Raw genomic sequence first — 17147 nt, 5'->3', positions numbered from 1 at the left:
GAGTAGATGTCTTTAGAGGCATTTTTATCTTGCCTGAAGAGAAGGTGGCAACCTGGAAGCTTTTGATGTCAAAAGTTTCAATGTCAAGTTTTGAATGTCAGTTAAATCATTTTGTCTTCAGTACTGATGTCAGGCTCAGCATGATCCAAAAATATCTTGGAGCCAAAGCTAAGTTTTATGCCCCAAAAAGACATGTTAGAAAAAAATTAAGCAATTTGGAAATTAGAGTCCATTTTCAATTGCTGGGCAGCAAAGTTAGCTAGATAAACTTATCTGGCTAACTTGTCTGCTATATTCAGTGCCATGGCTGTGCCACTGAATATACCTGGCTATCTAAAAATTAGCTAGAAAAGTTTATCCGGCTAACTTCAGGACTGTTCTCCAGTAGTTCTATGTTAGCCAGATAATGCTACTCTGCTTCAGAATGTCCCATCCTACCCCCAACATAGCCAAATAAGATTTTAGACAGCTAAAAACCTACCCAGTTATATTAGGGGCAATCAAACCAGTGGGATTTTTAAATCCTGTGGTTTGTAATCCAAATTTAGTCAAACTGCTGTAAATATTGTGTTCAAGTCCTAGACAGCACACACATTCAGTATGATGGTCAGTGATGGACATTTTTCTGTTATATGTTGGGTACTATTTAATTCCCAAGTCCTTTTTATCAGTCATTGAGAAAAAACTGAAGCATGCTAAACTAAAGGTGAAAATGGTTTGAATGCCACAAAAAGTCCTTGGACCTCTTTTTTGAGGATGTATCAAAAATATTAAAATGAAAGATAAACAAAATTGGAGGTCTGAACAACTCTCAAGAATAATTAAGGAGAAATTTTCTCATTTTGTGAAAAACGTGTTAATTTTGTTCTGCGGAATAAGACTGACCGAGGGGTCTTCGTGGCATATGGCTCTCTGTGGTTAGCTGCATCTGAGCGAAAAGAACTCGTTATTTCAAGTTCTAGCTAGTAGACTTTACATCTTCAGCACCATTGGATGACATCACCCTAAAGTAACTGATTTTATCCTGCTTGTCTATGAAGAAAAACAGAATAATAGAACTCAAGAGAGCATAGAGTAGGGCTTTCCAATCTTGTCCTGGGGCCCCACAGCCAGTCAGGTTTCAGGATATCCGCAATGAATATGCATGAGATAGATTTGCATATACTGAGTCTCCATGGTATGTAAATTTATCTCATGAATATTCATTGTGGACTAACCTGAAAACTCGACTGGTTATGAAGTCCCCAGGACAGGTTTGGGAAGCCCTGGCAAAGAGGACCCCTGATTGTGAAGGAAACTGGGCAGGTTAGTTGGGTGTTTACTGTCTTTGTCATCATATGCTATATTTCTTAGATACCTCAGGACGGGAGGAGTTGGAGAGAGCTACCCCTGAGAAGGGGAAAGGCTACAGGACCATATCGGGGCATCTTCTGCGTCCAGGAGGACGCGGGAACATCTTTTTCGAGACCCCAGTGACGTCATCAACTGGGGCCTGGTCTGCCCGATAAATCCGGAAGGACTGCGGCAGTACAGCGGAGGAGTTGGAGAGAGCTACCCCTGAGAAGGGGAAAGGCTACAGGACCGTATCGGGGCGTCTTCTGCGCCCAGGAGGACGCAGGAACATCTTTTTCGAGACCCCAGTGATGTCATCAACTGGGGCCTGGTCTGCCCGATAAATCCGGAAGGACTGCGGCGCGCAGCCAAAGCCGCGTGCCAAAGGGGCGTGCCCCTGCTGAAAAATTTCTTGGAGGCTTCCCTAAATACCCTTTATGGGTAGGAAAAGGAAATCCAAACCATTTGCTTCTTCGCCGGGGACCTCTCTGGTTAGAGGACCCATGGACCTTCATGTCGACCGTAGGGTAAGCTTCTTTCCTAGAAATATTCCTGAAATATCATTTTCATCTGGTTCCCCCGAGAGTCCAGGCCAACGGCAGACACCTCAACTACAGATGGAATCATCAGACGTTGTTCCCCAGGACATAAGTGTTGAAGGCATTTTGCCTGTTAATATTGCTATTGGAGGAGAACAGATTGCAATCGGGGCTCAGTTGATATCTGAACCCCTTCAAGAAAATAATCTAAATTTGGAAAGTATTGATCCTCAAAACGTAACTTTAGGAGATGTTTGGAAAATGTTGTTGACTATGCAGAAAATTCTAATGAACTCAACTTCTAAACTTAATAATGTAATTGTAGAAGTTAGAAAAGATGTGGATAATCAAGAAGTTTGATTGAATCAAGTAGAAGAAACAATTAAGACAATGAATACGCAGATTTCTGTAATTCAGGCATCGAATTCCGCATTTATTAAAGATAGCTTGATAATACATCGACAATTGGAAAACTTAGAGAATGAGAATAGGAAGAAAAATCTTAGATTATTAAATTTTCCAGTGACTAGATTGTTATCACCTATAGAACTCTTTAAAAAATACCTATTGGAAATATTATCCATTACCTCAATTGAGGAAAAGAACATATCTAAAATATACTATGTTCCTAAAACAAAGATTGGAGTTTTAAATGAAGAGATGGATGAAATACAAAGAGAGTCTCCTAATTTGACATCATTTTTAGAATCCTCAATAGATGACATACCGGAAAGAGCGACTCTTTTGATATCCTTTTGTAGTGAAAAGGATAAAAACCTGACACTACAGAAATACTTTAAAAATAAAGATTTTGCATTTTGTGGCCAAAAAATTCAAATCTTTCTGGATGTCTCGAGAATAACTCAGCTTAGAAGGAAACAATTTCTAATGTTAAAACCAAGGGTATTGGCTATCGGAGCAAGTTTTTTGCTCAGATTTCCCTGTAAAAGTTCTGTGGTATATCAGAAGAACAAGTTTACCTTTCAAGACCCTGCACATTTAGAGACCTTTTTATTAGATAAAGAAGGTAGCTGAGGTAAATGTCTGCATAAGAAATGAATAATGCTCTCAATTACTGTGTTTGTCACATAGTTAGGATGATTTTGTTGCAGTTGGGTGCTGCAGGCAGGATAGTGGACCCTTGGGCCGGTCTACCCAGGGTGACCGGGTAGGCCGGGAGGAGGAGCCACAGGCTGGCGGTGTTCACCCGGGAACCAGGAGCCCCCCAGGAGGAGCCCGTAGGGTCCTGGAACCTTGGGACTTGGGATATCAGCTCAGAGTCAAATAGCAGATAAAGCCTGGGCAGGGAGTGTGGTAAGAAAAGTCCAAAGAGTGAAGGATAGTCTCTAGGCCAGCAGTGCAGGTCGAGGGCCAGCTGATGACAGGACAGCGGGCAGCGGCGATACCTGTAGTAAGCCGGACCGTGAGGCAGGGTTCGTAGAATACTGGACCGGGAACAGGCTGAAGGCTGAGGTAGAATCGATAGTAGACTGTGGACTGGAGCAGGCTGTAGCCTGGAATGGAGTCTGTAGCTGGCTGTGGATTGAAGCAGGCTGTAGACTGGAACGGAGTCTGTAGCTGGCTGTGAACTGGAGCAGGCTGTAGACTGGAACGGAGTCTGTAGCTGGCTGTTGAACTGGAGCAGACTGTAGACTGGAACGGAGTCTGTAGCTGGCTGTTGAACTGGAGCAGACTGTAGACTGGAACGGAGTCTGTAGCTGGCTGTGAACCGGAGCAGGCTGTAGACTGGAACGGAGTCTGTAGCTGGCTGTTGAACCGGAGCAGACTGTAGACTGGAACGGAGTCTGTAGCTGGCTGTGAACCGGAGCAGGCTGTAGCCTGGAATGGAGTCTGTAGCTGGCTGTGAACCGGAGCAGGCTGTAGACTGGAATGGAGTCTGTAGCTGGCTGTTGAACTGGAGCAGACTGTAGACTGGAACGGAGTCTGTAGCTGGCTGTGAACTGAAGCAGGCTGTAGCGGAATCAGGAACGGACCAAGGTCGGAGGCAGGCAGCAGGCTGAAGCGAAGTCAGGAACGGACCAAGGTCGGAGGCAGGCGGCAGGCTGAAGCGAAGTCAGGAACGGACCAAGGTCGGAGGCAGGCGGCAGGCTGAAGCGAAGTCAAAGGCAATCCAAAGGTCAAGTCAGGAACGAGGAACAGACGAAGCACAACTCAGAACTACTAGGCAGTAGTGAACCTCATTGCAAGGCAAAGAGAAGGCGTCCGGATGCCGGTTATATCAGGCTTCGGGCGTGGCGTCATTAGCACAGGCGGGGCCAGACTTCCGGGAGCTGTGCGCACATAGTGTGCGTCCTCACACGCGCGCGAGGCAGCGGGGAGACGGGCAAGCAATGGCGGCCGCCACGAGGAACCAGCAGAGCCGTAGGCGTCCCGGGCATGCGGAACGCGGCGTTTCCAGCAGCGGAGGTGAGCCCTGTTCAGAGCTAAAGAAGGGGAAGCAGTGGAGACCGCAACAGATTTTTCTTTTGTTTACCTCCCAATTATGAGGACTATATTCTTTTATGGGTATATTAGAAATGTGATAAACAATTTTTTCTTTTGTATTAATCTCTTTTACACTGAAAATAATTTTCTTTATTTGTACAAATGTTAAATTTGTGTAAAAATGAATAAAATATAAATTAAAAAAAAAAAAAAAAATACCTCAGGACAATACTGCCAGGTTGATATAAATCTAAAAATGGGGAAAGAAAGTGAAAGACAGTGAAATACTATCAATAAAGTGGGAGATTAAATAATGAAATAGGAATTCAAAGGCTAGGCAATCACATTGCCTTAGGAAGAGACCTTATATAGCCTCAAAATATTTACCTGTTTATCTTAAAAAGGAATGATCTCATCCTGATTGGCTTTCTTTTGACTGACAAGGTCAGATTTGCCATTTAGCAGAACAAGCACATGCCTACCAGCCGAGTGCCATCTCTCCACAGCCACTGTCCTGAACCTAGCCAGATCTCACCCTCCCAGCAGTAGCAGGGCTGGACTACTTTGCTCGCGCCTCCTACCCCAAGTTTGTATTGGGGGGGGGGGGTTCAATCATGCAACAAGGAGCCCTGTGGACCTGCTACTGGCGATCCTCAAGCAGCTGATTCTACAAGAACATTATGAGCAAACTTTAGATGGGGATGGTGAGCCAGTGTGTGCTCACAGGCCCTGCTATGGGCCCACCCTTTGCATGGGTTCTCTTGGTTACAAGGAAGCTCATGTGGGAAGAGGGAGTGGTGCTGCCGCAGGTCTTGCATGTGCACAATGGATCAGAGACATTGTGCTAAATTTTTTAATGTCCCTGCAAAAGCCAATTTTCCCGCGGTATCCAGTTAAGTTAGCCTCTCAACAGTCCTAGAGTTACCTGGTCTCATGCGGTTAAATAAACTTAGACTTTACTGGCTATGTTCAAAAAGAAGCATACGTTCCAGCACTGCTGTCAATGGCAATGTAGAAAGCGCCAGTCAAGATTACAGTAGGAGCATACCGCAAAGGTACAAGGAAGGTGAGAGGGGGGAAGACAGATGAAAGGTTATTACTTAAAGCTTATGCCATGCCAGGGAGCAGGCTGGGGGAGAGAGAAAGAGGCTGGCCCAAAACCCCTGCCTCTATTATTTTTTAAATGCTGTCAGAGGGCTTTGATGGGGTGGGGGGATGCTCGGCCTGGCAGGGCCCTTGTGTGACATATTGGATAGAAATCTATGCTTTAGGCCCATGGACCTTTTTTTTTTTTTGCCTGAACTATAAGGCCACTTCACTAACTATATTCTTTCTAAACATCGAAGGCTAAGTCTAAAGTTACCTAGCCACATGAAGCCAGATAATTTTAAATCTAACCAGCAATATTCAAAGCTAGATGGTTATGCTTAAAAATTATCTGGCTAAAGTTATCTGGATAGCTTAATTGTGGATATCCAGCGGGGCATTTATCCTGCTGAATATTTGGGACAAGTTATCTGGCTAACTTTAACTGCACATCTTGTCTCCTTGCCATCTTATTGAGTGAGTATTGATCTCTCTATAGATAAAAAAAAAAGGATGACTATTCCCTTTTTTCTAGCCCCATACATTTCTTCCTGCTCCTTTGTGCTTTATGTTCAGTTGGAACCAACCTCTGTTGGGCTGCTTCGCCATGAGCCTTTATTTTCACTCACTCAGGGGGTGTTTTCCCCTATACTTTTCATCTCCCCAACTTTGCCCCCAACACACTTTGGCTGGTGGCCAAAAAACAGGGCTCCCTTGGAAACCCAGATGATATGGACCTTCAGGTCAAGCCAGTAGGGCGTGTCTGTTATGTCGTGACTGAACTCTCTTGCCTCAGAGGCTGTGAAATCTGGTTCTGCAGCATCCCTAAGCCTTTGCCAGACTGTAAAGCAATGTGAAGACCCAGGAACTGAGACCAGGTTCTCTGCACAGCGGTTTGCAGTGCTACCTCTGAAGCACCAAACGGAAAGCATAGGCAATTTAATACTTTTCATGCAAAACATGAAGTTAATCTAGGCAACATATGAAGTAAATGCAAATTTAGAAAATCATTTTTTCAAATATAATCCCCAAAGATCCTTGCAATATGTATTTCAAATTTTTAAGACACTTTACAAATAAAAACAAGCCTAGTTTCAGCACTCATTAAAAAATGTGTAATTAATTGTTCAGCATTCTCTGTCACAGCTTTCTGGTGACATTATGATATAGGACAGACAGAAAACGCATACTTTACCTGACAAGACAACTTCAACAAGGTCCCCTTCCTGGATCTCCGTGGCTGACTTCACCAGCTGAAGGATGTTTTCTGAGCTGGGATCATGTCGAAAGAGCAGGATTTTATCGTACATCCCATAGAAACCACATTCAGGGAACTGCAGCACAGCAACAACAATAACAAAAAAAAAATGATAGAAGCCGCAAGCATTCAAGTAACATGCATTTGAACACTTATTTCAGAAACTGATGAGCAGATTTCTAAGTGGGTTATTTATAGTAGCAGTTGGAAGCCTGCTTTGCTGAAGCTTCCTGTCACCTCAAGATTCCACCTGCTAGAGTTTATCTACAGAAATGTCAAATAAATTGATCTTGGTAGCAGCACATTTCAAATAGAACATTTGCCATACAAAAAAAGAGCTAGGGGGCAGCTAGGACTTTTAATCTTGGAAAGAAAGGAGAGCCAACAAATGATCCGATTACAGTTTGCTAAAAGTCTGAAAAAGCAACATGATGCTCACATATAGGGGTAGATTTTAAAAAGGTGTGCATGGACGAACATGAGCGCGCGCTACCCGGTGCACGCACATGTACATCCGATTTTATAACTTGCGCGCGCAAGTTATAAAATCAGGGGTCGGCGCGCGCAAGGGGGTGCACAATTGTGCACCTTTCATGCGCTGAGCCACGCTGCCTTCCCCCATTCCCTCCCCCTAGCCTGACCTTCTCACCCCTTCTCCTAACCTTTCCCTCCCCTAACCCTACTCTAAACCCCCCCACCCGTCCTTTGTCTTAACTTTTGCGCCTGCCTCCGGGCAGGTGCAAGTTGCGCGCGCCGGCAGCCTGCCGGCACATGATCCTCCGACACAACGGCAATGGCCGCTCTGACGGAGGCCTCTGACCCCGCCCCCAGACCACCCCTTTTGTAAAGCCCTGGGACTTACACACGTCCCGGGGCTTTAAGCGCATCGCCGGGCCTTTTTAAAATAGGCCCAGCACACGTAACCTTTTTAAAATCCGGCCCAAAATGTTTCCACATTAGAGAACAAAATTTGAAGATACAGAAGAGGAATTTTAATTTTTAAGAACTATTTTACTCGTAAAAGTGATCTGCCTGATAAATGAAACATAAGCAACTTCACCGGATACTTTCCAAGGACAATTTACGAGATGAATCTGGGGTTTATCAGTGAACATGGAGATATGCTGCATCACTGAACAACATTAGTTGCTATGGACAACCACGGTAAGGCATTCAAGCACTTGGTTAAATATCTCCAGTGCTTAATGCTGAGGAAAACGAATAGCAGTTCAGTTGTTATTCCATGCAACCAACCACAATCCAAACTGCACAAGTGTCCTCAGATCTTCTCATTGTGTGGAAACTGTGAAACAGCAAGGGGCAACATTGCCCACCTAGACTACTTCATTTTTACATTCCACACATACGTAAAAATAGTCCACATAGCATTTCTGACAACTAACAGCTACTTCAAGTCTCTCTGAACTCTACCTGGATAATGTTTATTTCCCTTGCGGTATATTTCACTACTTTTCTCTCTGCAGTTTCTAGATCAGTCATGCCTGCAGTCACCTCACAGTGACATGATTTTAACCCAATAGATATAGGAAAGAGAAGAAACCTGGCTTGCTAATTCATTACTGAAGCATATGGGGCTGACCAAAAATGCAAATATGCTGGCCAAAGAACCCTCTTAGGGAGGCAAACATCAAGGAAATCCAACAGTTACATGTTGAATTAAAAATGTTACATAACGGTTTGCTGGAAGAGCTGTTAGCAACACTTTTGAAAACCTATTAAGTTATCAATTACTTAATAGAAAATGTAAGTGATTACTTATGGATCACTTTTAGACTACTTTAGCATCAACAAAAAAAGTTAAAGCAGTAGTGTAGCAAAATTATTTTTTGGTTTTTTTTTTACAATACTTTAATGGGCAGTTAAAACACAGGCTTATTAAAAAAAAACCATTTTTCTGTTATTCTTTTAATGTCTTACGTACAAAAAGATAATGAGGTAAAATTCTGCCTTGCTGGTAATAAATTGCTCGCAAAGTGGGAAAAATAGGCTACATCTAGCATGACCACATGACTTCAGGTCATCATAAGGAAATGGAGAGAGTGTCCTGGTTTTCAACTCTTTTTCAAAGTTTTTCATACTGGGGAAACTGAGAATCTTTTCAAAACAAAAATATGAAGTGACTCACCTCTTCTGTATAAATTGCAACCGGAGGTAGGGGGCCACCCCATTTGCTACCTTCCCCCCAAAAAACAAATAACTGAATTACCAGTTTAGATTTCTTTTTCAAAAATAATACCTATCATCCATTCCTTGTAAAAAAAAATATGATGCAGAGGGTTTGGTTTTGGTTATTTTTTTTTTTACTCTCTTAAGCTGAATAGACATGTGTTGGTTTGTGACATAAGGTACAACACTATCTTGAGTACCTCTTCCTTTGAGTAGCTTAATAAAAATTGCTTACTCAGACTCCTCTCCTTTCTGAGTGATATGTAAAGATTTTGCATATAATGGAGATGGAGCATCTTTCCTTTTTAATGAAGGATGAACATTCTTCATTTAATGAGGTCTGATCTTCATTTCAGGACAATGCTATCAGAATTATGTACAAAGTGGTGTGGCTGACCTGCGGAAGGTTGCATTAGCTACTGAAATCTAGTCAAGAAAAATATTAAGTTAATCCAATAAAAAGGTATCCCTTTCTATTTTTTTTACTTTGTTTGTTAACTTTTTTTTAAATAAATACCAGAATTATGTTGCCCATTCTATACATTAGTATAAACAGAAATGCTTTATTTGAGGTTTGTATCTTGGCTTCATGCCTCTTTCACTCTGACAGACCACTGTATTTGTACAAGATGAGTTTTCTTTGTTACTGTTTAATAATTATTGGAAAAATAATAAAAACAAAGTTTGGGGGAAAAAAAATCACCTGCTCAACCATTCTGTCATACCAGATTGGTTTGCTTTTATATCCAACTACACATTTCTTATGACTTTTCACAGACACCTCTAAAAGTTACAGACACAACCACAGCTGTGACCATGTAAGATCACTTAGCCTCTGCTGATTACTTTTAATTAAACCACACTGTTTGGAGAAATAATTTTTATATTACCTTCTCAAAACAGACAGAAATATATTGATCTCCCAGTCACTCTTCTTCACCATTCTAATGGTAAAATTACAATGTGCTAGAAACAGAAAATATGGTGCTTTACAATCTTTTTTTACTTTGTTGCTCCAACAATGGTATCTTAATGTCTAAATGAATTAGTCTTGTACAGTTACAGAATTAGGTTGCCAGAAAACCAGGTCTAATTAGTTCAACCATCTTTTGATTACCACTCAGCTAGTTCATTATCAACAGAATTGAAACTTTAATAAAATTAAACCTGAGAAACATAGGGATTCACTTTTCTCTCTTTAAGCCAATATCTTAAGCAATTTGATACCGTCAAAAGACAAATATATTTTGCAGTGCCATTCCAATGAGAATACAGCCCAGAGGGGCTAGCAAAATGTAGAAAGATGACAATGAAGCCAAATTCCCTGTAGGGTGTGTGAATACATCACACACCTACAACTGCAGTATGCCCTGTAAACCACACCACCCAGTCCATGCACCTATGTTGTCTCCAGGCTAATTAGACTGCTTTACTTATGAAGGTCCATACTGATAAGCACATTGAATCTCCTGTTGAATATGCTTGCCTAAAATTATCTGTGTAACTTTACCTGGATAACTTTATCCATGTCAGTGAATATGCATGGCTAACATTATCAGGGTGAGCTTACCTAGATAACATTAAACCTAACTGGCTATTTTCAAATATAGCTGGTTAAGGGGAAAAAAAAAATAAAGCAAAACCAAAATCAACTAAGCTGGCCTGATCCCCTATCCACCCCCCCCCCCCCCCGAATAATTCTAAAAAAATGTTAACACCTAGCATTCAAACCCCCCCCCCCATCCACAAAATTATTACACAAAATTGCAGGCCATAGTGGCTCAAGGTGCCCACCCCCAAATATTAAAACTAAAAAACTTGCTCTGGTTCCTTCTCACCCACATCCCATCCTCCCTTCCCTCCCAGAATACTCCCAAAATTAAGATGAGAAGAGAAAAAAGAGATAAGGGGGAAAATAAGAGAGTAGAGACATGAGGCCCCCTGACAGTGGCAGGATCATATGATTTTGTGGCCAGAAGGAATACGCCACTTCCTTCTCTGTGTCCATGTTGTGAACCAGCCAGTTGCAATGTACTATGCAGTACAGTAGTGCATGCTCACACATCAAAAAATACAGGGAACATTTTACTGAAGATGCCCTAACTATACATTTTGTTATTAAAAAAATTTATTACATTTGCCTATAAAAATTTAAAAAGTTGAAAATAAACATGTGGGGGCAGATATTAAAAAAAAGCTGAGTCCCTAAAGAGGGACCTATTTTCAGCCTAACTTACCCCTAGATTTATCAAAATGTTATATTTATAGCAGAAATAGCACCTGCAATAAAAAAAGGGACGTGGCTAGGTAGAGTGCATTGTACAAATCAACCCTCTTGTAACTTTCATCGATTCAAATAGCAGAAAATCTTCAGTGATGTCAACTTTGCTGTTCGTACCTCCTACGGTGTATGTAAAACCGTCCCCCCTCTAAACCTACTCCGCCCCCAATGAGAGTTAAAGGTGCCCTCTCTTACAGTGGTATAAATAGTAAAGTGACATATTGGTCTCTACAGAGGCGCTCTCTCTCCCCCGACGGCAGGGGCGATAAAAACCTATTCGCCTGGGAATGCACAGCTAACACGGCCACAAGTCACAGAAAAAAGGTGTAGTTATTTCTGGCTTTAAAACCTGAGTTGCTGTATGTTACTCTATCACATTTGACGTTCGGAGCCACTCATTACCATTAACTCTGCCCAAACTCCTCCCACTTGCATAGCAAATGTCACATTTGCATACTAGCATGTGTTGCGCTATTTAAGGCATACATTACGGCGTTATCGCATACATTAGAGCCCTAACGTGAAATGATAAATGACCCTGTTTGGTAGACTCCTAAATTCAGGCCTGCTATTTTTGCCTAGATTTAGGATCCTAAATTAGGTGCTTAGTTCTGAAAATCAGTGCTAAGAGCCTGTTTCCCTGCCCTAACTCCGCCCTCATGAACACCCACTACTTAGGCTCCTAAATTTAGGTTCTTAATGAAACTGGGATCCTAAATTTAGGTACTTAGTCCTAGTAAATAAATTTAGGAGCCTAACCCCAAAAGTTAGGAACCTACATTTTTTAAAATTGGACCCCTTGTTTTCAATGGGTCAAGAGAGAACTGACTTGCCCAAGATTACACAGACACAGTGACAAAGAGAAGTGAACTCATATCCTAGCCCTTCTAAGAGAAAATGTTCAACACCATAATCACTGGACCAGTATTTGTCAAATGGCTCCTAAGATACCCCTTAGCCAGCCTGGTTTTCAGGATTTCTACAATGAATATTCATGAGAGAGATTTTCATACAGTGGAGGCAATGCATGCCAGCCTATCACATACATACCTTGTGGATATCCTGCAAACCAAACTGGCTATAGGATACTTCAGAAACAGCTTGAAAAGCACCACATTAGATAATCTTTTCTCCCCTAAATGCAATTTCAAGAAAAGCAATTATCTATAGTGTTATTTCTCATGCATTCAGTTAGCAAAGTCAATGCATAAACTTAATTTCAATCCTTCTGAAAGCTGGTGGATGTGCCAGAAACAGCACCATAACATTATGCTCAACTGTGCTACAGCAAACTCTAAACACTGAAATACAAGGAATCCTCTCTGATGTTGCATGACTACTCTCAAAGAAATGTTTCCTTGTAATGAGCCTAATCCTTTATACACTAATGCTATGAGAGACTATCATGCATTGCCTCCATTGTATGAAAATCTCTCTCATGAATATTCATTATAGAGATCCTGAAAACCAGGCTGGCTAAGGGGTTCACTTCTCTTTGTCACTGTGTCTGTGTAATCTTGGGCAAGCCAGTTCTCTCTGTGACCCAGTTGAAAACAAGGGGTCCAATTTTCAAAAATGTAGGTTCCTAACTTTTGGAGTTAGGCTCCTAAATTAATTTACTATAACTGAGTACCTAAATTTAGGATCCCAGATCCCTAAATGTATAATTGCCCACATTACGAAAGAGTGAAAAAAATACATTTCTGCCTTGTGGTGGTATACTTGGATCGATCTATAAAGGCTATTTACTGGATATTGGGAAATCAAAACATAATACAACACAATGATATCACGCATTTGCCAGTTCATCACCAGAAAAATACTTGTCTACATGGTAAACTGTGGTCAAATGACACCGTTTCTGTACTCCATAATCTCACTGGTCATTCAGACAAAAACTAAGACACTTCACTTGAATTCATCCCAGAACAACACTAACTGCCTTTTCCAACCATTACATCACATCTGCCTGCTTACATTAAGCTGGCAACAGAGCAAAATGCTCAGACATACAGTTGGCAAACTTGGGAGTCTCACAAATGAAGCAATAAGGAAGTGTTTCACAGACTAAAGAAGAGAATTAGATATCACTGAAGTCAGACAATCATGATTCTCAAGTCAAACATTTTTACAATTGGCATGTAACAGATCCGTTGTGCAATTATAGCACACGGCTGTGACTATCACTCAGTCACACTGCTTGATTTACAAAGTCCACCTTACAGGTAAACAGCACAGTGCTGGAGATTCTTTTATTCTTCTTTCAGTTGCTTTCCACCCACTGAATTTTGAAGTGGACACAGAATGGAAAACACAGTTGGTAAAGAGAGCCATGAGGGATTTCCATTTCTCTTTCCATCAAACACCACCTTCTGAAGAAGCATGAATTATAACAGTGTTTCCCCAACCTTCTCAAGCCCAAGGTGCACCTATTTTAACAAAAATGTTTTGTAGCACATCACTCTCCGTGGAGCAGGCAGTGCAGACTTGGGAGAGGACTCATTTAGACAAAAAAAGAATTGGGGATGGACTGAAAGCCCCACAGGTCTCTTTTCCAAATTTTAAAATATAGGGCGAGGAGTGGGGCTGGGGGGTTGCAAAGACACACATGAACCCATGCGGATGGAGCAGCTATCGCTATAATACATGTGCAGGATAAGGGAGAAGTTGCTGTGGTTTGGGCAGCTTGTTCACTTAGTTACCTTGGCTGCCAGAGCTCCCTCACTGTTCCTGCCCCCCCAACAAGAAAGGTCACATGCACTCTCCCCATCTCACTTACCCATCTCAGGACAGAGACTGGAATAACTCAAAGGGGAAGGCTCAGGAGGGGAAAGAAGAGAAGGTGCCTTGTGCAATGTGTGTGCAGCAACAAACAGGGCCCACCTATCTGTGCCCTGCAAGCTGCTCTTTTACTACCGCACTCAAAGCTCTGCTGTAGCTAGGAAGAAGCATGCATGATTACACATTTCCTCAAAAAATAGTTGCTAAATATTTAAGAGCCACTGCTGACGTCTCCTGATGCCACAAGGTGCTAAGAGCAGAGTCCAGGTGCTGGCATGGATCTGAGCATCAGGCAGTGGTGACTTTTCTGTGGCACACCTGATCAGGTCTGAAGGCACACCAGTGTGCCACAGCATGCTCATTGGGGTAGGCTGAATTAGAACATAGTACAACAGGAGACTCAGATTTACAGTTTGTGGAGATACTCAGAGCCAGCACCAAGATAAACTGGGTTATAGTACAATGGCCCAAACGAAGTCCCTTTCCCCCTGAATTCATAGATTTGTCTGAGGCCCGCATAGTACCTACCCATACATTGATGAGAATGAAGGGATGCCTTTGAAACTGAGGTCTTGGTGTACTGCAATATATTAGCAACCCTCCAAGAAATCGTGGTGAATAAATTACAACTGGCAGTTTACATGTGCTATATTAAAGTTTCATACCACACAAATCTTCAGTGGTTTCATATCACACAAATCCCAGAACTAAAGAATTTACCATGTTTCTCTGCAAAGAGTATCTTTATTAAAATAAAAAAAAAATAAAAAAAACTTAACCACAGTTCTGAGCCAAGGGAAGGTATAAATCTAGTTTGAGTTTAATTTCTATCTTCCTAACAGATATTTATCAACGTCTTGCAAAAAACTGATGTCAAGTGTAACTTTAATCAATATGCAGAGCTGATGAATTAAAGCCTACACGCTAGATTTCCAAACCAAAATCCTTTAAATAAAGTCCATCAGTTTAGTCAAACATTTCCAAAAAAATAAGTCTCTATCAATATCTGAGGCTATCTTGCCTAACTGTGCCTACAGCAGGGCTTCCCAAACTTGTCCTGGTGATCCCACAGCTTCAGGTTTTCAGGAAATCCACAATGAATAAGCTTGAAGAGTTGTACACATTGCAGATCCACCATATGTAAATTTATCTGTGAAAGAAGGTGGGAGTTTGCAGTGAGATAGGATTTTAATGGATTATGATATTTTATTTATTTGTATGTTATTTTATTTGCTTGTTTATTGTATTATATTTTGTATAATACAATAGTTATTATGAAGATAAGTGACATATAAGTTGAAAAATAGAATAGCCAAATATTGAATTCATGAGTATCCGTAAACTTGATGTTCAATCTATTTGCCCAATTGTGCGAGTAACGTGTTTCCTATCAAACAGATTAGAGATTTGAAAGTTAAACTCGATTTCAGTATGTCCTTGGAATTCACATCTCTTTGGTTGTTTTGGGGTGGGGGAGGATGCAGAGGGGGCTTGTGATGAAACAGGGGTTTCATACCAATCAGAAGCAGCCTGAACAGACAGGACAGTTAGTTTGTCCAAAAGATGGCGGGAGCTCTAAATGGAGTTCCATGGGAAATACTACTTTAAGGCAGAAAGAAAAAAGTAAGTGTTGGCTGGGGACTGTAATATCAGAAGGAGCAAGAAGCACATGGCTGCTGGGAAATGTAGTTTGGAGATCCTTGTCAGAGAATTAATTAGGATGAAGATAGCAGCCACAGACAAGTCTGTTACTAATTGGGAAATACAGCTGAGGCTAATTACAGCTGTGCAAAAGATCAGTGAGCTTCTTAAGAAAGAGAGAGAGAATTATATGCGAGCCAGGAAAGAGGGTTCACCCAGACCCATATGCACACAGTCTTCAGTTAGGGATTTTGAATCTGCAAAAGGTACAATTAGGAAGTAGGTTCTATATGGTCCTGGGAAACTGGGCTGCCCTACAGCTGATTACCAATGTATCTCAGGACAGGAATTGAAAGCTTTAAGTATGAAGTGAAACGGACGCATGGAATAAAGTTGCTTTTTACTACACGTGGCTTGCTCTGAGATGTGTTTTTCAGAGAACTGTCAATATGTCCTTTAGAGCCCCAACATCAACCTGTGAAAGGGCTATTTTAAATTAAACAACCACCTTATAATGTAATCTGATATGAAATCATGAAAGGATCATCATACTAAGCACTACCGGCATATTCATACCTTCATTGCTTTTCATATAATCATCAATCCTATAAACATTGGTCCATAGGAGCCATTTCATGGAAAAGGAAGAATATAAACTTCTGATTTAAGATAAGTGACATTTTATTTGCATATACAAAATTAAAAATTGATGGAACCTATTGCAATGCTTTATACATTGATTTGCTGGCTAAATTGACCCACATAATACAAATTTACAAAATGTGGTGGCTATGATGGCAACAAACTGTGCTAGAAGAACTAGTTCAGTTCCTTTGCTTAACAGTTACACTGGCTCCTAGTAACAGCACAAGCAAAATTTAAATTGTTCACCCTTTCGTTTTGAGTGTTCAGTGGTAAGAGGTTCTCTAATTTTTATCCACCAGACTAGAGTGTTATATGCCAAATCATGAGCTCTACTCGAGCTAAGAGAATTTAGAAAGAATTCCAACATTTCAAGAGCTGCAGATGGCACACAATGAAGTTAAGGCTTTTTCAGTTGTAGCACCTCAGTTGTGGTACAGTTTGCCTTTGGAGATATGTCAGGAGCCAAATTATTTCTTTCCCTGATCAAATCCAGTGATGAGGCAGTTTTATGGTCCTGGGTATCAAGCTCTAGGGGCCAGGTTAATGGGGCACGTTAGGAGATCCTATTTGGAGTGGTGCTGTTGTGGCTTGTGTGCTTGGTTTGCTTTTGTCTAGGTTTAATGTTATTATGAACTGCTTCAGGCACTCCTTTCCTTTTGGACCAGGGAGGTGGCATACAAATCTTCTAAATAAATAAATACATATTCATAAGGATACCTAGAAAACCTGATTGATTGTGGCTTTGCCAGAACAGTTTTGGAAATCCATCACCAAGAGGTTAAATATGATCAAGAGCACTTAACATATCATAACTCCATAAGAATCAAGAGAAAAAACAAGGATTAATCAAAGAATTAGAAATATATATATCCTTAGGATGTCAAATATTTTATATTTATACGTAAGTGAGAAATAATGCTATAAAGCAGTTAGGAAAATTTTACATATATGT

General features: G+C 41.2%; 1 protein-coding gene across 2 annotated transcripts in view; it reads right to left on the bottom strand.

Moving 5' to 3' along the window:
- Positions 1-17147, bottom strand: part of PRKD1 (protein kinase D1) — a 558208-nt gene that overhangs the window by 266656 nt on the left and 274405 nt on the right. For both annotated transcript variants that reach the window (XM_029599009.1, XM_029599010.1), the window contains exon 2: positions 6598-6736. In XM_029599009.1, coding sequence (XP_029454869.1) covers positions 6598-6712 — 115 coding nt within the window. In that variant the 5' untranslated portion in view covers positions 6713-6736. The remainder of the gene's footprint in view (positions 1-6597; positions 6737-17147) is intronic.

Source organism: Rhinatrema bivittatum, chromosome 4 (genome assembly GCF_901001135.1).
Source record: "Rhinatrema bivittatum chromosome 4, aRhiBiv1.1, whole genome shotgun sequence".
In the NCBI taxonomy this organism is placed as follows: domain Eukaryota; kingdom Metazoa; phylum Chordata; class Amphibia; order Gymnophiona; family Rhinatrematidae; genus Rhinatrema; species Rhinatrema bivittatum.
This window is presented reverse-complemented; position numbering and strand designations above follow the sequence as displayed.